Below are 26,846 nucleotides of genomic sequence, written 5' to 3'. Positions count from 1 at the left end.
CCTTGCCGACAAAGGTCCGTATAGTTAAAGCTATGGTTTTCCCAGTAGTAATGTACGGAAGTGAGAGCTGGACCATAAAGAAGGCTGATCGCCGTAGAATTGATGCTTTTGAATTATGGTGCTGGAGGAGACTCTTGAGAGTCCCGTGGACTGCAAGAAGATCAAACCTATCCATTCTCAAAGAAATCAGCCCCGAGTACTCACTAGAAGGACAGATCCTGAAGTTGAGGCTCCAGTACTTTGGCCACCTCATGAGAAGAGAAGAATCCCTAGAAAAGACCCTGATGTTGGGAAAGATGGAGGGCACAAGGAGAAGGGGACGACAGAGGATGAGATGGTTGGACAGTGTTCTTGAAGCTACTAACATGAGTTTGGCCAAACTGCGAGAGGCAGTGAAGGATAGGCGTGCCTGGCGTACTCTGGTCCATGGGGTCACGAAGAGTCGGACACGACTGAACGACTGAACAACAACAACTCTACAATGAACAGAAGTAGAGTCAGCTTTCTTATGTTGTTAATAATAAATCTCCTTTGGTAAAGCAATAATAATTAATTAACTTAGTCAAAAATATAATTAATGCAAAGAAAATTAATAACAAAGTACACAGCAAGTAGGTAGGTTCCTCCAGAGTGCATAGTGGGGACAGGGAATCACAATGAGCTTTGGCCTGACAGTAGAGGTAATCTTACTCAAGAGTATCCCTTTTTCTATGCAATTGGCCTGCAAGCAGGGAAAGTGGAACCATAAAGAGCAGCACACCTCTCGGAACCCTAAGCAGTTGCTTCTAGTTCAGCTAGCCCCTGCTTAATGCCCAGCTTACTTCCAATTCTGTCACCCTCCTCCCTACAGTCAAACTGCCAATAGCTTTCTTTTCAACAACACATGCACACACATCGGCAGAGCATGATTGTCCATTCAGAAAACACGCTAGTCCTGTTCACAGAGTCACCAACATGTGTAGGTGAAACACCCAAGCTAACCGCCATCCTGAGATCAAGCACTCTGCACCTCATACCTGCATGCTCAGTGCAACATATTAAAGGAGTGTAGGCTCCCCTTTTCAGCTCCTGGGTTAGATTCAACTAGATTTTACTCAGGAGACCCATTGAAATTAATGGACTTGACTAACTTTGATTGGTTATTTCAATGGGTCAGAGGAAACACTGAATCCCACCTACTGTATTAAGTATGAAAACATGGAGGGAATCATCACCTCCCCACTATTATCAAGTAAACAAAAGAAAACTTTACAACTTGTGTCGGAAGAAGTGTGCATGCACACGAAAGCTCATACCATGAACAAACTTAGTTGGTCTCTAAGGTGTAACTGGAAAGAATTCTTTATTTTATTTTGTTTTTACAACTTGTATACAACTATTCCATGTGTCTGATACTCAGTCTGCCAGACTCTTCCAGAATTATTTCACCAGCCCAGCCAGGAGCAGCACTGTCACCAAGCTGAGGAGCAATAGCGTGTAATGCCCATGTTTGGGGCATGTGCCACCTTTCACTTGGTAAAAGGAAAAACAAATATGGTGTGATAAAAGGAGAATTCTGGAATTTCCTGTGCGGCAATGTGGTGACCGCCATGAAGGCGGCACGTTCCTGCTGACCAGTGGGGCCGTTCACACTCCTGCCACTGCTGCTGCTGCTGCTAGGAGAAAGCCAGGAGGGACCACAGAGGCCGCCGGAGCCGGATCGGTATGTGCCAGAGGCCAGGACCCATGAGAGTGGAGCAGCATCCTAGTGGAGCGCACCATGGGAGGGCTGCTCTGGCACCAGTGAGTGCCTGCCTCCCGCGAGTGGGCAGGGTGAGCTTTGGGCCGGGGAGCAGCATCTGAGCCCTGCGTGGCTGTGTCCCCAACAAGCCTATTTATTTAAACTTGGGAAGGGAGGCGGAGAAGCCTTCCCTCCTCACGCTGCTCTTCCAAAATCGTCTCCATCTCAAAGAAGAATCATAGCGCCCAATCTCATTGATAAACCAAGACGACAAGATATTCACCTCAAGATACAAAATACTGTTCCAAAACCCCATGAAACCCCTCGACGAAATCCAAAGAACTCCCTCTGAAACTCCCTTAGTGATGGTACCAAACCAGGCACCACTCCTCCCAAGGGAAGGCCGAAAAGTTTGCAGGTGTTTGACCATCAGCTCCAATGGTTAGAGGGCTGCCTGGCTGGTCTTGGGGAGAGGATGGTTTCAGAGCGAGGAGCCGGAAAGGGGAGAAAGAGAAGACCAGGAGCCCGGCATGAGAGCCTTTGGCCATTTGCAAAAGAGTCCAAGAATGGGGAAGCCCAGCATTTGCTTGTCTATTATTTTATTTGGAGAATCACAGGACGGTTTACAGCATAAAGAGACACAAAAGGAAAACATAAAAGGCATACTAAAAAACAAGAGCAAGGAGAAGACAAACTAGTAGCCCACAACACATTGATAACGGCACAGAATGATTACAACCTAAAAACCGGAATAATACATGTACGGGATCAGCCTCTTGCAGCGGCCCCGCCCCCTGGCCCATTGGCCCCGCCCCTGCTCCGGGAACCCGAGGGGCTGGGGGCGGGGATTGGCGGTACGGCAGCCGGCAGGGTCCAAACGTCGTCCTTCTGCGGCCGTTGTGTTGCAACGCCGTGCTAGGCGCTCGGCTCCCCACCCCTGTCAGGAGCGCCGAGTTGCTCGATGGGACAGCGGCTGACGGCGATTCCTCCTCCTCCTCCTCCTCCTCCTCCTCCTCCTCCTCCTCCTCCTGGCGGTCATTTCGGCGCCGGCCCTGCAAAGGAAGCAGGTGAGAAGCGGGAAGGGGCGCTTTCGGGGACGGGGCCAGGCCAGGGGGCCTCCGTGGCTTCCGAGGGAGGAGGCCCTGCCGCGAGTAGGCCGAGTGTAGGGAGGGAAGGAAGGAACGGTGGGGACGGGCGCTGAGGGAAAGCCTCCGAAGAGGGAGCGGACGAGGGCCGTTGGCGAAGAAGGCCAGCAGGACCCGTGGCCTGCCGGAGGAAGCGGTGGGAGGGAAAGTGAGGGGGAAATGCTGCTCCTATTCTTTATTAGATTGGTACACCGCCCGTCACCCGACAGTCGCAACTGAAAACGACGACAGCCAAAACCCCCACATGTCTTCTTTATTGTTTGTTTTACTTGAGTGTAAAGGAAGAAAACGGGGGAGAGCCTCAGCGCTTTACAGTAAAATCGAGAAAAATCCGCAACCCTACTTTAAAAGCGTACAAAAGTTTAAAATGCTGAAACAAATTAGAATTACTTCGACTTTCTAAGCATCTGGGTAGTTCTTGTCTAAATAGGAATGTTTCTTTCAATTGGCAGGAGTTCCAGAGTGCAGGCAGTGCCCCCCTAAATGAGATCAGGTTCTTACAAATGTGGAAGGGGCACCTGCAGTAGTGCCAGTTCTGCTGCAGCTGGCCTTTTGAAAGTTTTACAAACAAAATGAATTTCAATAGGGAGTCGTGTCAGGTTCTGCACTCAGGCAGGAAGAACCAGATTCACTAACAGGTGGGTAGCCGTGTTGGTCTGCCATAGTCAAAACAAAATCGAAAATTCTTTCTAGTAGCACCTTAGAGACCAACTGAGTTTGTTCCTGGTATGAGCTTTCGTGTGCATGCACACTTCTTCAGATACACTGAAACAGAAGTCACCAGACCCTTATATATAGTGGGGGAGTGGGGAGGGGTATTACTCAGAAGGGTGGTGGGGATGGGTGATAGGCTGATAAGTGTGGAAAACCTGTTGACGACTCTAAACGGCTGCAATTAGTCTTGCAGGGAAAGGCAAGGGGTGAGATGGCTAAAGATGGCTTTGCATAACAGCCGTTTAGAGTCGTCAACAGGTTTTCCACACTTATCAGCCTATCACCCATCCCCACCACCCTTCTGAGTAATACCCCTCCCCACTCCCCCACTATATATAAGGGTCTGGTGACTTCTGTTTCAGTGTATCTGAAGAAGTGTGCATGCACACGAAAGCTCATACCAGGAACAAACTCAGTTGGTCTCTAAGGTGCTACTAGAAAGAATTTTCGATTCAGATTCACTAAGATAGGATGGGGGACACCTGGCTTTCTAGCAGTATGTGTGGAAAAGATCTCAGGGTCTTGGTGGACCCAAAGCTTAACATGAGTCAACAGCGTGATGCAGCAGCAAAAGAAAGCTAACACTATTCTAGGCTGCCTCAGCAGAAGTCTGGTGTCCAGATCAAGGGAAGCAATAGTACCACTCGATTCTGCCTTGGTCAGAGCACACTTGGAATTCTGTGTCCAATTCTGGGCACCACAATTGAGATCAGGTTCTTACAAATGTGGAAGGGGCACCTGTAGTAGTGCCAGTTCTGCTGCAGCTGGCCTTTTTGAAGTTTTACAAGAGGGACCCCCTTTTAAAAAATAATAATAATCAAAGAGTAGGGAAATGGGGGAAAGGGTTAAAAGCAAGGCTGTAGGTGACTTGGAAACGGGAGGTGGGTTTGGTGCAGTGATTAGTGTTGTACTAGGACCTGGGAGAGACTGGGCTTCAAATCTCCCCACTTGGCCCCCCATGAATCTCAGTGGGTGACCTTGGGCCATTCACTGCCTCTTAGCCTAACCTACCTCCCAGGGCTGTTGTGAGGATAGAGCCACCTTGAGCTCCTTGAAGGACAGGTGGAATAGAAATGCAGTAAATAAATAAGCTGTTGAAAGAAGGGGTGCTGTGAGGCCCTTGAATCAGTCAAAGGAGGGCAGTCCTCCTATTTAAATAGGGAAATGCGATTCTTTGAGATTGCATAAAAGTGAGATGAAATGGGTAATACAGGACGACAAAGGTGTGTAGAAGAGGAATGGTCTAGAAGTCCTCTGAAGCGTGTAGGTTGAGGAGTAAGGTTGTGGTATGAGATAAGGAATAAAGAGGTGACAGAAACCTGTGAGTCCAGGTTATTAGTCAATGTAGTCCACCTACTTAAATTACTAAGAGTCACATCCATTGTTCTACCCCTTTATTTTCTCTGGCCATGCCCATAACTGGTATGCAGCTCCCACAAGGTTATCCAGAAGCCGAAGCAAATGTTCTCCGCCCCTAACATATGTGATTAATGTGTTTGAATACATTTAAGAATGTAAGAAGAGCTTGCTGAATCAGGCTGAAGGCCCATTCAGCTCAGCATCCTGATCTTACAGCGACCAACAAGATGCCTCTGGGAAGCCTGAAAGGAAGACCTGGGAGTTTCGTTACAGTGAAACCTCGGTTTTCGAACGTAATCCATTCCAGAAGTCTGTAAAATTTCCAAAATGTTCAAAAACCAAGGATCAAAGGGCTGACAGCAAAATTCACTGAAAAAATGGAGAAATGCACCTTGGAAGCCATTCGACTTCCGAGGTGCGTTCGAAAACAGAAGCATTCACTTCCGGGTTTTTGGCGTTCAACTTACAAAACGTTCGGCAGCCGAGATGTTTGAAAACCGAGGTTTGACTGTACTAGGTTCAAAGGAATAATCTTCTGAATATTAATTGCTGAGGGCACATCAGTAATTGGGCAGGGGGGTTGTGACTTTCATGCCTTGCTTGGGGTCTTCCTGGAAGTATCTGGCTGGTCACTGTTGGAAATGGAGTGCTGGGGTAGAGGAATCCATGGTCAAAAAGTACTGCTCTTGTTTTTGGAAGCTTCAAATATTTGTGGGTACAGAAGTAACAGTGGGTTCTATCCAACACTGTTGCCCAGCTGATAGGAAGGAATCTATCAGTTATTCTTCCCACCCGCAGCCCCATGCTCTCCCCATCCTCAGATATGCTCTGGAGGGTTGGGGGACCCATTAGTTTAGTTACACCATTGGATGCAACCCTAAGGGTTCTACTGAAATAGATCTTGCTGTTTTAGGTTTTTGAAATTGTGGGGTTGTGGCCATTCTTTTTAGCCATCACTGATTAAAAAGGAGTTGCTGCTCATTACCTTCTTTATGGGATAATTGTTATACTATTTAAATACCTTTACCTGTTCCTTTGCCAGTCTTATGACCAATTCCAATAATAGTAAAAATCCTAAATCCTCTTTGCCACCTTAATAAAGCTTGGCTTTTAAGGTTGGCTTTAAGGAACTGGGAGAATTTCAAAAGCCCAAGCACACCCCTTCTGATAATGTGGTAGAAAGAGGGATACATTTTAAAAGCCTGATTTTAAGAAGCTACCTGTCTTGAGCATTTTTGTGCAGTGGGCTCAAATACAAAATAATGCATGCAGAGTAGAGATTATAACATAGTGTTATTAAAGGCATTGGACAATTCTAATGATTTGTATTATTTTCCATACAGGCATCACTGTGGCCAGTCTTTGTGACTGAGAATGGAATCCCAACAAAATTGATTTTTTTTTTCACCCCATCTCTCTTCCTAGGAAGTGGGGCTCCCCTCATCTCCTTGTATTGGGCAAGTAAAAGCAACACATATATGAAAATATGCCTCCAAAATTCAAGCGCCACCTCAATGATGATGATGTTACTGGGTCAGTGAAAAGTGAGAGGGTAAGTGCTTGAGGGCAATGGCTTTCTTTGCATGTTTTAAATGTGCGGGTTAGAATGGCCCAACAAGTCAAATCCATTTGTAGAATAATTGCTTTTAAGTCACTGAGGATGAAGTTATATGGTGCTATTATGTTATGGCCTAGTTCTTGTTAGTACATGGATGGGAAGCTGCATGATAGTCCCATGTAAATTACTCTTAGTTTTCCTAGAGAAGAACAAGCTATAATATAAAAAAGATAAGATGGTAAACATGCCTGATGGACTTGACAACGTTTTTCTTGCAAGTAACCAAGATTATGGTGATAGTGCAACTGCCTATGGAGTTTGGACTGGTTTAATAAACATTCCAAAATATATCAATTGATTAATAGTCTAAGTATATATCCTTAAATCTACATTATTTGCCAATATCTTTACGATATGGAGTTTTCTCTCCATATTATAGAACAGGTTTTCTTCAGCTAACTTTTACTTGAGTAGACAAAGGCTCCTTGTTGCTAATACTTCGGCGGTTTGAATCCCCACGACGGAGTGAGGTCCCGTTGCTCGGTCCCTGCTCCTGCCAACCTAGCAGTTCAAAAGCACATCAAAGTGCAAGTAGATAAACCCCAGAAACCCAGAAGACAAAAGTTAGAGATTGATGTGCATTATAATGAGTGAAATAAGTATTTGATCCCTTTGCAAAAGATGACTTAGTACTTGGTGGCAAAACCCTTGTTGGCAATTACAGAGGTCAGATGTTTCTGACCTCTGTAATTGCAAACCACCAGGTTTGCACACATCTCAGGAGGTATTTTATCCCACTCTCTCCAAGTCAGTAAGATTTCAAGGCTGATGTGTAGCTACTTGAACCTTCAGCTCCCTCCACATATTTTCGATGGGATTAAGGTCTGGAGACTGGCTAGGCCACTCCAGGACCTTAATGTGCTGCTTCTTGAGCCGCTCCTTCGTTGCCTTGGCCTGTGCCATGTGCCCCTTACCTGGCCTACCCCATCTCGCATGCCATACCTCCTGCTACCCTGAACCACTGTTATTGGGCTCCCCCTTTTTCTCCCCCAAAGGGACCCCTGACCATTAGGTCCAAGCGTGTCCGACTCTGGGGTTGCAGCGCTCATCTCGCGTTACTGGCCGAGGGAGCTGGGCTACAGCTTCTGGGTTATGTCATGTGGCCGGCACGACTAAGCTGCTTCTGGTGAACCAGAGCAGCGCATGGAAACGCCGTTTAGCTTCCCGCTGGAGCGGTCCCTATTTATCTACTTGCACTTTGACGTGCTTTTGAACTGCTAGGTTGGCAGGAGCAGGGACCGAGCAACAGGAGCTCACCCCATTGTGGGGATTCAAACCACTGACCTTCTGTTCAGCAAGCCCTAGGCTCTGTGGTTCAACCCATAGTGCCACCCGCGTCCCAAAGCACCCTTACAAAACCAATTTTTTTAAAAAATTAGTTTTTTTAAAAAAATAATTTAACAGCAGCTTTAAAACAATGTTTTCTGCTGGGCAGTCCTTTTGTAGCCTGTCAGGCCATGCACTAGGCTCAATGGAGTGAGGCAGGAGCAGGACCCTCGGACTCTCCATGGCAGGTTTTCCTGGCTGTTTGTTTGTTTGTTTATTGCCACCTGTCATATAATATTAGTATAATAAACGTAAGATGTAAGTTACCTGTAGTAGCTTTGTTAAAAATATGAAGTAGCCACACTGGTGGGCATGTTAGGTTTTCGCAGAGTGAGGCGTGAGGGCCATAGTTTCACTTCTCTGTGGTTTCAAGCCAGTGGTAAGTTGTATGTGTGATAGGACTTTTTGTGGCAGTGCCCCTTTTAGATACACTCCCTTGGTTTTCCAGATCAAATTGATTCTCTCTTGTCTTCATGATTCCCAAGGTAGGTTTCTGCTGCCAACCTCTGGAAAGTTTAAAGCAAGCATTTTACACATGGCTCTATATTTAGAATGATACAGAGAAGTGGATAAGGAAATACTTGAACTGGCCCTGAGAAGGATCTCTGTGCCTGTTTGTGTCCTCCTTTCCCATGTTTTTGAGTCAAGATCATATTAAGATGAAACTGATGTTCTCAAGCCTATAAATAATCTTATACATAATTAGGTAATGGATGTTCCAGGACTATATTCCCAAGTGTGAGATAGAACACTGCAAAGAAGACTCAATTTTAGGAGGTTGACTTGGTTGCCATCTTGAGCACAATGCTGGTCCCTCCTTGCACTGAATAGGAGAGTGTGGGTGTCGGTGAGGTACTTCATTGAGATGTGTGAATGCTGAGCAATCTTCCAGTTTTCAGAAGTGCTCGTTTCCTTTATGAATCATGGATTTCTAGTTAAATTTTCTTTTAATTTGGACTCCAGAGACCTTAAAGCAGAACTGATGTTCTGATTGCAGCTAACAAGATGGATCTCAAGAAAGACCTGCCTGCCTTCTAGCTTTGAAAGTGGACAAGAAAGACACGTATTTCTTGTTGAGCTTATCTATCTTTTATGTTTGCAGAGGAACCTCCTAGAGGAAGATTCAGACGAAGAGGAGGACTTTTTCTTGTAAGTATGTCTTAAGACTGAAGCAGGGATACCTGAACAACCTTTGGGGAGGATCTCTTAATGCTAGCTCTTCCCTTCTCCGGGATGGGGCCCCAGCTCTGTTGTGTATAGCACTGGCCTTGCCAATGAAACGTGATACAGCATCAGGTGTTCATCTTCAAAGCAAGGTGAAGTATTGCAAGAATCACTGGATGGAATCCTTGCCCACAGCACCTGCTTTGAACTTTGCAGTGTAAGATTGAGGACTCGCCTTGCCATCCCCTTCCTTCAGCCTTGGGGGCTGTACTAGTCTTCTTGAAGTACTTTTGCCATCAATGTATTGTGTAACAGGCATAGGCAAACTTGGCCCTCCATATGTTTTGGGACTACCACTCCTAGCATCCCTGACCACTGGTCCTGTTAGCTGGGGATGATGGGAGTTGTGGTCCCAAAACATCTGGAGGGCCGAGTTTGCCTATGCCTGGTGTAATACTTTAAGCCTCCAAATATCTTCCTGTTAATCAGCCATGTGACACCGCTCATTCACTCAAGTAGATGAATAGCAACTGTGTCCTCAGGTTTGATCTGTTATTAAGCTTGTGTTATGTCTTTCCAGGAGAGGGCCATCAGGTCCAAGGTTTGGACCCAAGAATGACAAGATCAGGCAGTAAGTATTTTGTGGCATTTGAAAATGGGTCTTTTCTTGGCTTGTGTTTCTTTTTCATATAAAATTGCTACAGTCTTAGTTAAGGTTTTTGAAGCATTTGTGTTGAATCTAGTAGTAGTTTCCAAGGCACTAAGACCTTTTGCCATAGACCAGTAAACATCATTGCTATGTTTTGATTTTTCTGTGCCGTGGGCTAAATGATCCATCTTCTACCATGTTGACAGCCTAGAGATTTGTAAGACCTCCTGGAGAGCAGAAATAGGTTCAAAGCCACTGAGCAAATTGGAAGCAATTAAAACTTGGCTAGTAATAACCAACTGTACCAAAACAATAGGAAAGAAGACAAAACTTGGACACCTTCCAGGAGCAATTTGTGCTAAGAGGCTTAAGCTCTAGTTTTGACATCCTTATCCAATGGTTCCCTGGAGGAGGAGGAGGAGGAGGAGGAGGAGGAGGCAACCCCCCCTCCAGATACCAGTTCAGTTCAGTTTACTTGCTTAAAACCCATGGTGATCCTGCATATACCCCACATTCCAGTACAGAAGCATTAATCCTAAAGAAATGGATCATCTCAGTTTATTAGTGTTGGCTTTCAGGACAAGAACTTTGGAGGCAGCTCATCATAGCAATTGACTGTGGGTTGGAAAATTGTATCCTATGATTTTATTAGGATGGGAAACCTGTGCACTTGTCTGTTTTGTGTCCATCTCTCTGAAATTTTACTGCACCATGTGCAATTCTTTCTTTTCTTTCATCATTCATTACATATATCACCAAAGCAAAAACCATGTGTGTGTCTTGATGTATGTGAATATGTTCTGAAGCTCTAAAGTTCATTTTCTGTTGTTCAAAAGCATTCTGCTTGGAGGATCAATTCAAAGAGTGTGTCTACCCCAGAAGCATTTGTGGAATAGTGTTCCATTCAAAGACATATCAAACTGCAAACTGGGTAGGATTGTAGGTAGGAATCCTTGCTGCAGTTGAAGTAAGGGAGCAGCTGTCTTGCTCTGTTCTCTCTGTTAAAAGTTGTGTGCTGCTGTATGCAAGAGGTGAGGCACCTGCTCAGTCTGCAAAGGGGGACTGGGGTGGAGCAGAAGCACACCAAAAAAAAAAAACCCAACAGCTATACTCTCCCAAACCTACTGCAGGCAGCTGTGCAAATAGTAATAGTAAGGTTTAGAAAGAATGTCATTTTCCCAGCAATGGTTGCAGTTTGAATACTTGGACTATGTGATTTCCTATTAGTTGAAACATTCATTTGGAGAGGAATGAATAATAGGTGTTCATGTCTTCTTTCCTATTGTTTTAAAAGAACTCAAAATTAATGCTCATTTATGGGGAGGGATAGAGATTATTATTGCAGTCTCTAGAATTGATTAGTAGAGGCTGACTGTTTACTGGGGGAAGCTGTGTCTGAGTTTATTCCTTGCAGACACAGTAAAGTGATCCACCCTGGATTGAAATACCAATATAAAATGCCAGATGATAGAAAGTTGGAAAGAAACTGTAGGACCGATTTTGAAAGTCTGTAATTGGAATGTTTGGAGAGCTTAAAGTTGAGGACAGCATTTCTTTCCAGCTTGACTTTTGGTATGCCTTTAAATTCTTTCTTGGAATTATCTGCGAAGTCAGGGCAGCCAGTGAGGAAATTGCTCACTTCCTGAGGCTCTGTTAGCTCTGTGTTTAGGTCTGGGGTCTTGCAGGTACCTGATAACCATGTCATCATGCTCCTCTTCTCTGGGGCACAGAAGCAAGCAGCTTTTACGCCTGCAAATTCCTGGCTGGGTTGTGAAGTTCATGGCCATCCATGGCTATGATATGTTGAAAGTTTGCCACAACTGAGACCCTGACTACTGTTCCTCGAAAAGTATAGTTCTTATGTTCTTCAAACTGAGGGCATTTTGTTGACCATTCTGTTTCTAACAGCCATCTAAGAGCTTATGGAAACTCGCAAAGAAAAAGCCATCCCTATTTTGCGGTCCCAATATTCAGTGGGCCTTACTCCCAGGTAAGGGTGTGTGGGACTATAGTGTTTTATTTAGGCGGCCAGGGCCACATGCTTTCTTTGAATGGTTTGGGAATACAGTGGTACCTCGGTTTACGAACTTAATCCATTCCGGAAGTCCGTTCTGAAACCGAAACCATTCTTTAACCATTCTTAAACCGAGGCATTCCGTTCTTAGACTGAGGTAAAGTTCTCAAACTGGGACACTATTTCTGGTTTTGTGGAGTTCTTAAACTGAATCGTTCTTAAACCGAGGTACCACTGTAGAGACTAAATGAGGCCCTCGTTTATGATGTTGAATAGGTGTCATCGGGGGTTCTTTGAATTTCTTACAGAATTCTGCTGTAAAGCTGTCTGGGCTTTGTGTGGTTTCAGGTTTTTGGGTTGCAGGAGGTATATAGGCCAGTGTAAAATTCAACAAATTCTGAGGTTATTTCTTTGGAGAAGATTGTTATGTTGCTGTCTTTTTTGGTGATGCTGTTTATTCTTGTTTTGAGTGATTTTTTCCATACTTGTAGAAGCGTTGTTTTGAGTATAGAATGTTGACCATTGTTTTGTTGATTTCTAGTGTGTCTAGTTCCTTCCTTTTTTATTCTATAAGTTTAAGGAGTTTTTCAACTCCTGTTTGTTTGTAGTCTGATGAGAGTGCCGCGATGTCTTGTTCCATTTTGCTAATTTTTGAGGAGGTTTATTTTTTTAAGGGATGCTTTCTCTTTTATGCAAGCTCCTCTAGTGACCACTTTCATTGTTTCCCAAAGGAGGGGTTATTTTTGTACAGTGGTACCTTGGTTTACAAACAGCCTGGTTTGCATACGTTTTGGATGACAAACACGTCAAACCCAGAAGTGCGTGTCCTGGTTTGCAAACTTTTTTTGGATTACAATCCATTTTTTAAAAAAATAAAGAACAAAAACAATTTGGAGGCTCCATTGGCGAAAGCGCACCTTAGGTTACAACCTGTTTTGGTTTACGGATGGACCTCCAGAATGGATTATGGTTGTAAACCAAGGTACCACTTTATTGTCTACATCATTTTCTTTGCAGTGTTTTGGAGAGTCTTTGTGAGAAGGACCATGAGGGGGTAGTTCATGTTTCTTCTCTTACTTTAAGGGTAGCTACTGGGGCGTGATCTGTGATTTTAATGCTACCTATGTTCGTTGATTCAACCAAGGGTATGAGACCTTGTGTGAGCAGATGCTATCTAGTCTGGACACTGTGCCATAGCACCCAGACTGGAATGTGTGGCTGGTGTCTCCCAGGTTTTCTTTGCTCCATATGTCATAAGGACCTCTGTTTTTTTGTTTGTTTTTTTAGCATTTTTAGCAATTTGTAAGAGTTCTTAATTATTTGGGGTTTCCTTCAGTGGAAGGTGGCCCATGGGGTTGTAGGGTGGATGTTTTTCAGGTATATGCCTCTCATATTTAGGTTGTAGTCACTTCCCAGAATTGCTTCCCCTTTAGAGAAGGCGATGAACTCTAGTTTTGAGTTTGGGTTTAGTGAAAATTAATCTGCCTCTTTAGCACTGCCATGGCTTTGAAGTTCAGGTCTCTACTAAGTATTATGGCTGCTCCGTGAGCCTTTCCTGAGCCAGATCCAACCCATTGTTGACTGAAGTGGGATTTGCTCAGGAGTTTGCATCCTTTGGGTGGATTGTGTATTTCTTGTAGGAAGGCAATGTGTGGTTTCATGGTGTTTACATATGAGGTGATGCATTTTCTTTTGATAGGGTTTCCCAATCCCTCACATTTAGTGTAATTGCTTTTAAGCTAGCCATTCTGCTTATCTGCTTCATAGGATCATTCCCTGCCAACCCATCTGGGTTGTCCTGAGTCTCTCACCTTATGTTGTCTATCAAACCTATTAAGTTGCGCTGACATAACGTGTGATGGGTGGGGGAAGAGGGGGTTTAGAATTAGATTTGGGTTAAAGAGTGGGGAGTGGATTACAGAAAGTAGCCTATATGTAGTTATATAGGTGTTTATTTGGGGTATCCAGGATCATCCGGCGTTCAGCCGGTTGGTCCTGTGTCTCAGCTGGCATGGAGGGCCATGTTTGGGAACAGGCTGTCCTCCCTGTCATTTCGGATAGGGAGTGGTGAATGAGATGGCGTTAAGCACCTTTGTGACGCCTGTGTTGGGTATAAGGTTTATAATTAGTGTTTTCAGTGTTATTAACAACATTATTGGTTTGTTGGGGTAAGGGATAGGGGCATTGGTACGCTCTGGCGCCACCATTGTGCTGGTTGCGTGTCAGATTTTATCCTTTGTTGATTGTTTTATTGTGGTTGGGGGTATTGTTTTAGTTGGTATGGATTTCTTTCTTTGTTTTCCTTTTATTTTACCTGCTTATTTTATTTGTGTGTATCTTCTGGACAAGTCGAATGATATCACCGTGGCCGTGGCAAAGTTTCTTCCAGTAGTCATACAAATCAAAGATCAACATACCCATGACTAAACAAATAACGCCTCGGTCTCCCTCCCCTGGGGGTTGGTCTGTCTGAATCCGTATTTTATTCTGAATCCATGTTACGGGTCGTTGGACTGCAACAAAGATTTTGTGTGTGTGTTGCCTTTATGTGGTGAAGGAGGAGATGGAGAGGTTGGTGGGGGGGTGTCTGTTTTTGTGTGTGTGCTTTTTATGTTATGTGTAGAGTCCTTGGAGCAGGGAGCTGAGAGTGTGGGTTGTTGGGGTGGGTGGGGAGTGTGATTTTGTGTCGTCTGGGTTGGTATTTGGGTGGGGATGGGAGTAGGGGATCTCTGTGGAGGGGTGAGGCAGGGGAGGATAGTAGTGGTGGTGGCAATATTAATGGCATGGGGGCAGAGGAAAAAGGGAGGGGGGTCACCAACCCGTAGGTTCAAGGTGATTTCCAGATGCTTCATTCAGCTGTGGTTGTTGTTGCAGGATTGTCAATCTATGGTATGTGGATTTTGATTGAGGTTGGTTTGCTGTCTTGTGATGTATGTTTGGCAGTATGGTTCTGTGAGTGGTCCTTGACTGTACTGGTTTGCATTGTTGTGTCATTTCTGTGATTTCTTCTTCCTCTTAACTGTCATACAGTCGCTTGCTGTCAGGGTGGATTTGATTTGAATCAAACTGATTTAAATCACTAGTCAGTAAGGCTCAGGGTGGATTTAAACAATAAAAAAACTGATTTAAATAAAATCCGATTTAAATTTTAAAAGATCGGATTTTTAAAAATTTAAATCGGATTTTTTTTTTAAAAAAAAATCCACCCTGAGCCTTACTGACTAGTGATTTAAATCCACCCTGCTTGCTGTTGTTTTGTCACGGCTGTTGTTTCCTACATTGCAGGGGATTGCGCTAGAAAGAGGACCTTTGGGGTCCCTTCCGGCTCTGATTCTGTTTTTCAGCTTTAACAATATTCCATTATGTCCCTATCATTTTAATAATATAATAATAATTTATTATTTGTTCCCCGCCCATCTGGCTGAGTTTCCCCAGCCTCTCTGGGCGGCTGTAATTACATTTTGTATGAATTATAAAAAATATAAATAAAACATGTTCTGTTTATAAAACAAACATTTAAATAGCTGCATTTCTACAGTTACGGTGGGGGTGGGCACAGCCAGGATTTTTGTTAGGGGGCAGGCTTTTGTGGGGGGGGCAGAGCCTTAGATTTGCCTTGATTTTCACTTATCGGGGGGGGGGTAGCTGCCCCCCTGCCCTGTCCACCCCCCTTGGCTATATCCATGGGGTGGGCACAGGAAGGAAACAAGGTCAGAAAAAGGTTTGGAAACGTGGATTGTCCATCATATCGAGAGTGCTGCAAAACCACAATAACTTCTTTGTTACCATTTTAGCCCCATGTCCACAGTAGTCCTCAGACAAGGCAAAGGAAATGACTTCTTCACCTGTGCTCCCATAGCTGTTGGAGGGCAAGGATCAAAGCTTGCCCCAGGCCTGTCCTCTACTTCAGTCTTTTTCAACCTTTTTTGGGCAAAGGCACACTTGTTTCATGAAAAAAATCACGAGGCACACCACCATTAGAAAATGTTAAAAAAATTAACTCTGTGCCTATATTGACTATATATAAAGTAATTCTCTTGAATTTTTCAATTTTTCCCACGGCACACCAGGCAACATCTCGCGGCACACTAGTGTGCCGCGGAACAGTGGTTGAAAAACACTGCTCTACTTCAGTATCTCTCCTCCCACTGCCCTGCAACCTCTCAGGCTCTTTCCCCAACCTTCTAACTTTAGGCTTGACAGCCTGTCATAACAACTTTAGTGTAATTGGGGCACTGGGGCATTATAATCCTAATTAATAGGGTGTACATCCATTTCCTTTGTTTGGTCTAATCACTGCTGGGGGTGAGAGGATAAATGGCTTTGCAATTTGGCTTCCATTGAAATGAAGTCACTTGGACTCCTGCAACCCTAAACAGTGGCACATTTTGGTCCTAGTTACCACAAGAGTCATAAACTATGCCAAACCACTTCCTTAAAAATGTTTTTTAAAACCCCTGCTCATAGTAAACTTAACATATTAAGGCTAAGCTTCGCATGGCCCGGGTTGTTGGGTTTTTTCAAAAGGAGGAACATTCTATCATATGAGCTTCCACCTACAGTCTGAAGTGAGTTTGGCTGCTCTGTAGGTTGACCATCATTTAATAGGACATATAAGAATACAACTAGCATTTCTGTATTGCAGGAATTGGGAACCTGTGGTCCTCCAGGTGCTGTTGGTCTGCCGGACCCCTTGTCCCTGACCTCTAGCCACACTGGAACATCTGGAAGGGCCACAATTTCCGCATCCCTGATGCTGCCTTCTGCCTAAGCACTCCAGAAGCCATCCACTTCTTCATAATGAGTGGGTTACAGTTTGAGACATGGTACAAAAGGAAAAAAGGAATGGGGAGGGAAGAAGTAAGAAAGAACAAGTGGAATGGACCTTCCTAACTTACATCTCCCTAAGATGCAAGTGGGTTCAAAATATATAATCTTTACAACAGCCCTGTAAAGTAGGTCAGTATTATCATTCCCTTTATTTCCTCTTCTTAGTCATGATGGCTGAATGTTTGACAGAACACTTTTTGAGAGTTACATGCAAGTCAAGGCTTTCATTATTTAGATTGCACAGCCAGTCTCTGGTATAGGGCAGATAGCAAAAACAACACCCACTCCCCAAAAAATCATTTCCCTTCCCTTCCCTTTTCTAGCTAAACCTTCAGTATGTAATCAGCTGAAAAATTGAGATTGCTTTGGCTTCTCTTTAAAAGGCTACTCTTATTAAAGAGTTGTTTGTATTGGAGAAAAATCTGGTACTGTGTGGGGCTTCCAAGATTAGAACAAGCCATGAACTGAAGTTTAGATTCGAAGTCAGGGCCCCAAGCTTTCTGAGAGAGTGGGAAACAAAACAAAGACCCCCCCCCCTTTATCTCAAACAAAGAAAGGAATTAGGAACTGCAAGATACACATTCTGCCCTTCCCTTCCCTTCTCTCCCTGGTCACTTTCTTCCCTTTACCTGTTTCTTTCCTTCAAAAGACCTTTCCTCCTGGTTACCCTCCTTTCTCCTTGACTTGTTTTTGACACCTGCTAAAAATGCTTAAGTTCCAGCAAAGCCTACCCAGGCATGTAATTTTAGCAAGTAAAGCATTTTTAACATTACTGCTTTCATTTCAAATTTCAAATGTTTTAATAACTTGTTTGCTAGTTTCCTTTTGTATTGGTATTTTAGAAAATGTTTAGACTGTCTACTGTAAGAGGTCTTTTGCTGTAGTAAATGCGACACACACACACACACACACAGTGTGACTGGTGGGAATACACCCATTTCCCTCAATTCTGTGTCTCATTTTGTTTGAAGGCTGCCTGTTCTTCATGTACTAGGTGGGTATGAATGCAAGGGGGGGTGGAGAGAGTGTCTGTGTGTGTGTGTGTGTTCTCAATGACTTTGATGCCACAACTTTCTCAAGTTTTCATTTAAAAGTGTGTTGCAATTTTTCTGGAATTTTTCAGTGTGGTAGAGCTTCCAGGAACTCTTAAATTCAAAATGCTGTATGACCCAAAGCCATGTTATAAAGTCTGTGAGGATATAAATGTGGCATAAAAACGACAGCCAACGTAGTGTGCTTTCATTTTTGAGACCAATGTTCTGATGTATACTCTATTCATGTTTGCTTAGAAGTTTCAGTCAATTAAATGAGATGTATCCTCAAGTTTACATGCGTAAGACAGCTGCTGTCAAATCAAGTCTTGCCTTAGCCATTACTTCCTGGGTAGCCTTGGGCAACCCAGTTCTTGAAAAAAATATTTGGAAAACCATACATGAACACTTCATTCTTAAGAAAATCATAATTTTTAAAGCCCAGTCAAAATCTTTACATATGCTACTTTGCATTTGAATCCAATAATCAACTGCATTTGCTCCCACAAATCATTGGGTAATATGATTCTTGCCCCCCCACCCTGCCCTGTTTTCCAGTGTCCAAAACCAGGTTGATGAAGTTATTGATGTCATGCAAGAAAACATCACCAAGGTGATAGAAAGGGGAGAACGACTAGATGACTTGCAGGATAAGTCAGGTAGGAATAGTTTGTTGTGCCTCTTCCCCCCCCCCCTTGCAGCCTCAGAAGAGAGTCCTCAAGAGTACTAAATCCAGTGTGTTGTGAGCTCTGTGCAAAGTCTGAGAATATCCCAAACATGATCACCTATGAATGTTTGCTTTCCCCCTGTGCCAGGAGTTGCCTAACATTTTGGATTTTTGAGGGAGTGCTGTGGGTGCCAATCCCTCTTGAGAGAAGAGAGAAAGAGTATGCATGCATGCTGCACTTTTCCCAGGGATCTGAGAAAACGTTGGATCCAGTAGAATCAATCTGGCCCTTGAAAAAAAAGTGGGAGAGACCTGCTATCTGCTCTTCAAGGGAGAAGGTAGCAGCCACTTCATGACAGTTTGTGTGTGACTCAGGTGCTTTGGTGGTGCCAGGGAAGGATATCAAGCATGTCATTGTGCCTGTGAGCACCACGTTGGCATCCCCTGCCTAGAACACAAACCTGAAACAGACTCCTAAAATGTTCTGGCAACTAGAGATTTAAAAGGTTCTTCCTGACCTGCATACAGAATCCATCCTTACCAAAATATTTCTAAACCATTCAATCTTGGAAGAATTAATTGTACAACATACGCACATCCATTTTCCTTATTCTTCATAATTGTATTCCTTTTTAGTTGTAACATGAACAAGTTTCAGTTTTTTCATTCCCAGACCACTGTTCTCTGGCACAGCCATGAGGTGGAAATCAAAAGCTGCTGCTTTTAAAATAATCAGAGTTCCTTATTACTACCAAACTTGGGGAAGCTGTGGTGGTTAGTCCAAACAAGCCAGGATTGAACTGTAGTTTGTTATCCTGGCTTGTTCACTGACTATAATTTTAATCTAGCCAGTTTCCCCAAGTTCAGATAAAACACAGAACCCTGGTTAGTTTTAAAAGGTTTCGGCTCTCCTTGTGGCTCCACTGTGGGTGGGGGAGTACATAAGCCCAAAGCACATTCACATAACATTAAGTGATGGGTGAGGAAACTTTGCCAGCTGGCAAACTTAATTGCAGCCTTTCTCACCCACCCATGGGACATTTTGCCATTGGGTGATAAGTTCAAAGGGGCCTGCTATCAGTGCTTATCAAATGGCTTTTCACTGAATGCTAGCACCTTTGAAGATGCACTTTTAACACCAAACAGTTGATTGGTGCTGCTAGTGCACCTTCAATGGTTCTTGAGAGCCAGTGTGGTGTAGTGGTTAAGAGCAGTAGACTCTTTATCTGGGGAACCGGGTTCGCGTCTCCGCTCCTCCACATGCAGCTGCTGGGTGACCTTGGGCTAGTCACACTTCTCTGAAGTCTCTCAGCCCCACTCACCTCACAGAGTGTTTGTTGTGGGGGAGGAAGGGAAAGGAGAATGTTAGCCGCTTTGAGACTCCTTCGGGTAGTGATAAAGCGGGGTATCAAATCCAAACTCTTCTTCTTCTTCTTCTTCTTGCTGCTGGTGAGCCCTGCTTCCAAATGAACAATTGCTCTCTCAGTTTGACCTCCTCTGCAGCCATGTCCTAACTTGTCCCACACCTGATATTTCATATTACATTAGGTAGGGGGCATTTGGAAGTGGTTTGGGAAAAATAGCCTTGTAAGCCAAACTAGTTCCCCCTGCCTTGGTTTACCATTGCATCTTAACTCACCCAGTGTGCAGTTTAAATCTTAATAGCAAACCATTTGACTGCCCTTCATGAATGTTTTGAAAGTTCCCAAGCGCTGCTGTCATTTTTACCTCAAAATGTTGCTATCTTAATGATGCAGTGGATGTGGTCTGTAGGCAGAGCCCGCCCGCCCATGAGGATGTACATTATGTCACTTGGGTGATGTTCCCAGCCTTTTTTCATCCCATTGCTTCTTGTTAACTGGGGGTCTTTCCCATTGCATGCATGGAGAAGATAGAGGCACGTCCTTTGTGTACACAGGCAGCCTTGTGTGATCAGAATCTGCCTAGTTATGCAGAGATATACAGTATGCTTGCATATCTGATTTACATCAGAGGATCATTTCCTGTCCCTTCTTAGCAGAGTGCTGTAGGCTAGATAACTTGTATCATTGTACTTCTGCCACTTTTATGTTTGCTTCTTCCTGTACAGCATGGGCTCATTTGTTAATGAACATATTGTATTATAATTTCCAAACATAGTTAGGTAATTATGTGAGTGGAAGGGGAGTCTTAAATCAATTTGTATGAACCACAACGTTGGCTGCATTCCTAATGTTCTTCTTTTAGAAACAAATCACATGGAATTCACTGTACCTCTGCAAGAGTACCTGATCATTACCTCTTGCATATGCTTGCATGTATAAATACAGACATGCATGCTAGGATGGAAAGCTTTCTCACATGTATTGCAGCAGGTTCAGTTCATGAGGGAGCCAGTTTTGCGTTGTGGTTAGAGTGCTGGACTAGGATCTGGGAGACGGAGGGGATCAAATCTTCACTTGGCCGTTAAGCTCACTGGGTAACCTTGGGCCAGCCACTGCCTCTCAGGGTAGTCAAAGGGATTAAGAGAGGAGGGGGACATCATTGAGCTTCTTGGAGGAAAAGGTGGGATATCAATGTGATGAATAATAAAAATATAATCGTTTTCTTTCTGGCACAGAGAGCTTATCTGACAATGCAACAGCTTTTAGCAGTCGATCCAAACAGCTCCGACGGCAAATGTGGTGGCGAGGCTGCAAGGTGAGGTCCCAGAGAGGAATTAATCTGTTGACTTTTTTTAAAAAAAGCATGCCTATTAAGGTCACAAGGGCAGAGTTAACATGTGTGAACATGAAGTGTATACACAGTATTGCACTATTTCCCCCACACTGCAATTAAGAATTTGCCACAGGAGGCCATATTCTTTCTTCCATCCTTTTCCCAAAGTAATCAGATGGATCAGATTAGATTGACTGGTAGATCGCCAGGGTGATCCTGGTTGATTAAATAAGGTGGGCAAGGAGTGTTAACGCCCCCGCTGCTAGGTCCCACCGCCACCGCAGGAAAGGCTGGGCCGGGCGGCAAGCGCAGGGAATGTCTCCCAGCCCAGCCTTCCCTGCTGCAATGGCGGCCCTGGCGCTGGATCCCTCCGCAGCCGCCGGGAAGGCAGGGTCAGGTGACATTTCTTGCACTTGCTGCCCGGCCTGGCCTGGCCTTCATTGCTGCAGCGGCGGCACTGGGTCCTGCCTAGAAGGCCAGGCCAGGCGGCGTTCCTTGCACTTGCCACTCGGCCCAGCCCTCACTGCTGCAGCAGCAGCCCCAGCGCTGGGTTCCTCCGCCACCAGGTCTTCGTGGCAGCAGGGGGGGAAGGAGGGAGGGCAGGCGCGATTGGGATCTGCGTCAGCTGTGCAGCTCCCTTTGCTGGGGGGTAAGAGAGAAAGGGCTGGCTTGTGTGGGGAGAGAGCTGCTTTGGGGGGGGGGGAGAAGCCAACTAGCTCCTCAGAGAGAGAACTTTTGCCTTCTTTTCCTCCCCCCCCACTTCCAGTTAGCTGCCACCTTCCACACAAGATCCTCGTCCCTCCATTGACAATGGGTAGATCACTGCCAGTTTTTTTTATACAGGTAGTAGATTGCAGTCTCTTGGGAGTTGGGCGTGCCTAGATTAGATCAATGTATGTTCATACCAATGGGGATGGGTGCGGGTGCACACACTGGAGACTGGTGTTTTTATGTCAGTAAAAAAGTTTGATGTGCTTCATGGCTGAATGCGGAGACCTGACCTCCAAATTCTTTACCCACTCTGCTGCAGTGTCCACATCATGCCCTTATTTTGCAAATGTGGATGGAAGACATGATTGGAGGCATTTTGAGTTGTTCAGCTGATTCTGCAAGCTTTCACCATTATTATTGTGACGAAAGGAGTCACACTAACTTGGTTTAAACTGTAAGTCTCTGTAGGCAATAAGGAAGTAATGGCTTAGCTTGGCTTGGCTTGTGTTTCCTTCTGCAGATGAAGGTAATTGTGGCTTTGGTTGCTGTTGTCGTCCTGCTAGTGATTATTGGTAAGTGCTTTCTGAAGTTCTTTTTTTGTAAAAATTCTGTGAAGTGGCAAGATGTGGAATAAATAGACATCCTTGAATTGCAGCCTTAAGAGAAACCATACTGTCAGGCTTCGGGGACTCTGCTTCCTCCTCCCCTTCAGCCTAGGATAAGCAGCACAAAGCGAAAAGAGTTACTTACCATTTAAAGAGTCTTTAATCACCACAGCAAAAGAAAAGAGCAGCCATTCTCGAAATGAAGGTGTTCCCAGTTAAGCTTTCCATCCACTCCCCCCCCCATGACATTTCCACACCTTACAACCTGATCTCGCAACCACTGTGCTTTTTGTGTAGCCAACTTTTCTGCTTTATGTGACCTTGGACTGATAGGCTGGACACTTTCCAGCAAGAGAGTGTTAGCTCTCTCTCTTCCAGTTCTTCTTCACTTTGCTGTTCACCCCCCAGTTTGCCCCAACGTTTGTCTTCAGAACTATGCCTCTCTGCAAACCACTGTCCCAAATCTATACTGCTCCACTGCTTCTGGGCAGCTTCAGGATCCTGGTCAGGAGCAGGGAGGGAGAGGCTCTCACCATTCCTCATCAGAGCAGTATTCCTCAGCCTGGTCTCTGACACATACACTACTCCAGGTCTTTTTGCTTGGCCTAATGGTTGATGTACTATTGAGTTGTTAGCTTAGGAGTTGCCCCAGAATATTGCCATTTGAGCGCCCCTAGGATTGTGGGATTGAAATAGCTTTTAGATACAAATTGTGTACTTTAATGTTTATGGGTCCTTTTTAAGAAGAAATCAATATAATCTAACCAAAATTGAGCATTTCTAAGATTGATTTTAATTGGAGAGATTTAAACAGGAACTCAATAATCTCTATAGTTCAGAACATGGTGGCAATTCCTTTGTCGCAAGAGTGTTGTCCTTTATGCACACCTATAGGAAAACTTGAAAGTGTTGTTGATGTGATGGAGATTGGGAGCTAACTCCCTGTCTGTGGGAGGATAAAGGAATGGATAGACTAGGCAGGATGGCTTTCTCTTGTTTATGTATCCAAAACCTGGAAGACTCGAAACAATTCGACATGGGGCTCTATGCATTTTCCAATTAGGGATGAGTTGGTTTTATCATCTCAAGAATGGGAGCCAACTTCAAGTCCTGAACGTAGGACATTATTTTCCATCTCAGCACAATGTGAAAAAAGCAATCACCATGCTTCTGGAAGTTGGTGGTGCTTTTGGATACCAGAAAACCTCCATAAGAAAATGGAAGTCTTGCCCAAATGACAGCAAAAAGAAACACAAACTTTGCAAGGAAAATGCAGCCTAACAAGAAGCAATGCAAAAAACAACAACAACACAACACAAAAAAACACACACCCTAATTTGAAGAGCATATTGCAGGAAGGCATTCTGAAGAATTGAGACAAATCAAGCTGATGAGCCATAGTTAAGCTTTATCAGCAAATTAAAAATTAACACTGGCTGGTATCAAACTGAGAAATTGCTCAATCTTCTAAAAATATGCATGTGTCTTTGTATCCAAGGACTGGAAGGTGGCCAGTGTAACCATTTTGAAGAAGGGATCCAGGGAAAGGATGAAGGGAATTGCAACTTAACCCTGCAGCCTGACTTTGAGTCAGGTTTGCTACTGAGGTGTGTGATGAGAGGAGGGCAAGGAGTTGTCCCATTCATGACATTCCAGCAGCCAGATACATTTGGTGTCTGTGCATGCAGTAAACATAGCTTTCCCAAAAGATCAGCCACACACTGTCAAGGGAGATTCTTGCTTCCTGCTCACATGTACTTGAAGGGTGTGAGTTGGAAGACATGCCTGCTCTTCTTAAAAGTGGGATAACTGAGAGATGATATTCATGGAAAATCCCATCTGCTTTGACTTGAGGATTGGAAAGAGATGGAAACAGGATGTTCAGTAAAGCAATTTTGACGGGAAATAAACTTTTCCCCTTCCAGACTCCAGCTGAGATGGTAAGTATTTTTCCTTTCAAGGGAATAGATAATTTTATTAAAAATCGAGCCTATTATGAAAACTTTATATTACTGCAAAAATAGTTGTACTTTTCACATAGTTGTCCTGTCCCAGTTGGATCACTATTTGGGAAATGCATGTTGTGCCAAAACTTAGGGGCATTGAATGCTGAGCAATACCAGGGATTGTGTTAACCTAGCTAGCTATTTTATTTATTCAGTCAGTCAGTCACTTTATTTTTATCATTAGTTATTACACCCTTCAGCTGAGCATCACAGGGGGATTTACAATTAAAAAAACATAAAAATACATAACAATTTAACAAACAAAAAACAACTAAAAAACCAAAGGCTGTGATAAGAGGAATGTTTTTGCCTGGTGCCTAGAGATATGTAACAAAGGCACTACTTAAACTGCCTTGGGGAGAGCATTTCTCAAATGGGGAGCCACTGCAGAAAAGGCCATCTCATGGAGGCTGTTGAAGAAGGGCAGGGTCTGGGGCAGTAGAGACAGTCCTTGAGGTATTGTGGTCCTGAACTGAGGTCAAAACCAGCACCTTGAATTGCACCTGGAAACTTAATTGCCCGCCAGTGCAGTTGGGTCAGGATTGGGGTTCAGTTCTACAACTGTCTTGCACCAGTGAGTAACCTGATCACCAGATTCTGCACCAGCTGAAGTCTCCAGGCCATCTTCAGAATCAGCCATATGTATAAAGCATTGCAGTAATCCAGCCTAGAGATTACCAGAGCATAGACAACAGAAGTTAGGCTATCCCTGTCCAGATAGGGATGCAGCTAGGCCACCAGCCAAAGTTGATGCAACGCACTCTGTGCCTCTAAGCCAAATGAGCCTCAAGTGACAGCAAGGAATCCAGAAGTTCCCGCAAGCTACATACTGCTCCTTCAGAGGGAGTGTACCCCTCTCAAGAGGAGGCATCCTCCCATCCACCTGGTCTAGGGAACCGTCCACTAGGAGCGCCTCAGTCTTACCTGGATTGAGCTTCAGTTCATTGGCCCTCATCCAGTCCACCACAGTCTAGCACATCCACTGCCACATCTGCAGGTGTAAAGGAGTAGAGCTGAGTGTCATCAACATATTGTTGACAATGTAGTCCAGAACTCTGGATGACCCCACTCAGCGGTTTCATGTAGATGTTGGACAGCATGGGGGATAAAACTTAAGCCCCAAGGAACCCCACATTGAAGGCCCCCCACAGGGCCCAAGCATCACCCTCTGGACATGTCCCTAGAAATAGGACCGGAAACACTGTAAAGTGGTGCCACCCATCCCTAACTTGGACACCCGCTCAATGGTACTGAAAGTCACTGAGAGGTCGAGGAGAATTAGCAAGGACACAACTCCCCGTCTCCGACCCTCAAGTCCGCCCCCTGATGCTGTACGGAGTACCCCCTGCTGGGTGAGACCAAAGCCCCCTTTTTCAGTGGCATTCTTGGAAGGGTGCTGTGGATTGAGATTGGTGCTGGGACAAGAGTCTTAAATATGTCGTGCCCAAGCTGGTTGGTTGACAATTCATTTTGTGTGTGTTTTTAAAGATGCCTCTCTTCTTCCTTTTGCAGTTCCCATCATCTTCAAATACCACACTTGACTTGCTGGTGGATATTATGGTGGCTTCAGGATGACAGCATAGGAGGCAGCTGTGTGACTTCTGTGGAACATAATATGTATATAGCTTTGAAGTGTTTCCCCCCTTCTCCCTTGGAGGCACCAGACTAGCTCCAGAAAGAGCATTCGGAGGATCCAGCAAATCATCCTTTTTCAGCCAAGAACTCATTCTAGTGTCAATATCTAATCCAAACCCCCATTGTTGCTCCCGGGAAGGAAGCTCAGTTTGGAGTCAGATACTTATTGCTAACTGGTAATGATGTTATTTATAATTTACAGAATTTCTTATTACTTCTGACAGAGGACAATGGAGGAAGAATAAGGGAGGGATGCAGTGTATAAACTCTATATCATTGTTTAGAGAACACAACATATTTAGATGAATAACTGTGAAGATGCCACTTTCCCATATTTAAAAAACCACGATTTTCCAAGGAGACTTTCTGTACTTGTTAAGGGACCCAGAAGCTCCATGTTCTCGCTGTTGCTTATGGATGTGACATAAAAGCATTCCAGTAAAAAAAACTATTTTTAACTGTAACTATGTAGCTCCTAGTAAATTATTGAAGTAAAGGAAACACTGTTTATTTGAATGAAGACCCACAAAAGAAAAGGAGACAGCTTTTGGTCTGTGCAAGTGCAACCCAAACCATGCAGATGTTTTGCTGCCAAATAATTAAGAGTAAGAAAGTTTATATGCCTCCTTTTTAAAAAGGGGTCAGACTGTTTATGTTTCAACCATTTTTAGAAAAAAAAATACTGTCCTAGCTGAAACTTAGTATACTTGGCTAGTTAGATGCAAGTAAGTGCAGGTTAAGAATATGGGAGGAGGTTCACATTTAAACTTCATCCACCCTACATCTGGTCTGACTTTTTACCAAAACGTGAGGAGCAGCTTTGAGACTTCCAGTTACTTTTAAGGCACAGGACAACTGCACCAAAATGACCACATAAATACAGGTTATAAATTATGTTACTATAACATAAGTGTCTGTTCACATCTACTCCTCTGGGTATGTATGTATGTATGTA

The 26,846-nt window shown here is 44.2% G+C and overlaps 1 protein-coding gene across 3 annotated transcripts; it reads left to right on the top strand.

The window, feature by feature from the left end:
* Positions 1 to 2,697: 2,697 nt before the first annotated feature.
* On the top strand, positions 2,698 to 26,355 carry VAMP4 (vesicle associated membrane protein 4). Of its 3 annotated transcripts, none has more exons than XM_033151203.1 (7): positions 2,698 to 2,787; positions 6,364 to 6,490; positions 8,985 to 9,031; positions 9,627 to 9,677; positions 18,129 to 18,229; positions 22,166 to 22,217; positions 25,769 to 26,355. In XM_033151203.1, exons 2-7 carry the CDS (start codon positions 6,425 to 6,427, stop codon positions 25,923 to 25,925), a joined length of 474 nt encoding a protein of 157 aa, XP_033007094.1. In that variant the 5' UTR covers positions 2,698 to 2,787; positions 6,364 to 6,424; the 3' UTR covers positions 25,926 to 26,355. The 3 variants fall into 3 exon arrangements, with proteins under 3 accessions (XP_033007094.1, XP_033007095.1, XP_033007093.1); XM_033151204.1 differs by lacking the exon at positions 2,698 to 2,787 and adding an exon at positions 20,837 to 20,916 and having other exon boundaries at positions 6,262 to 6,490; positions 25,769 to 25,934; XM_033151202.1 differs by lacking the exon at positions 2,698 to 2,787 and having other exon boundaries at positions 6,262 to 6,490.
* Positions 26,356 to 26,846: the final 491 nt, after the last annotated feature.

Source organism: Lacerta agilis, chromosome 6 (assembly GCF_009819535.1).
Source record: "Lacerta agilis isolate rLacAgi1 chromosome 6, rLacAgi1.pri, whole genome shotgun sequence".
Classification (NCBI taxonomy): domain Eukaryota; kingdom Metazoa; phylum Chordata; class Lepidosauria; order Squamata; family Lacertidae; genus Lacerta; species Lacerta agilis.
This window is presented reverse-complemented; position numbering and strand designations above follow the sequence as displayed.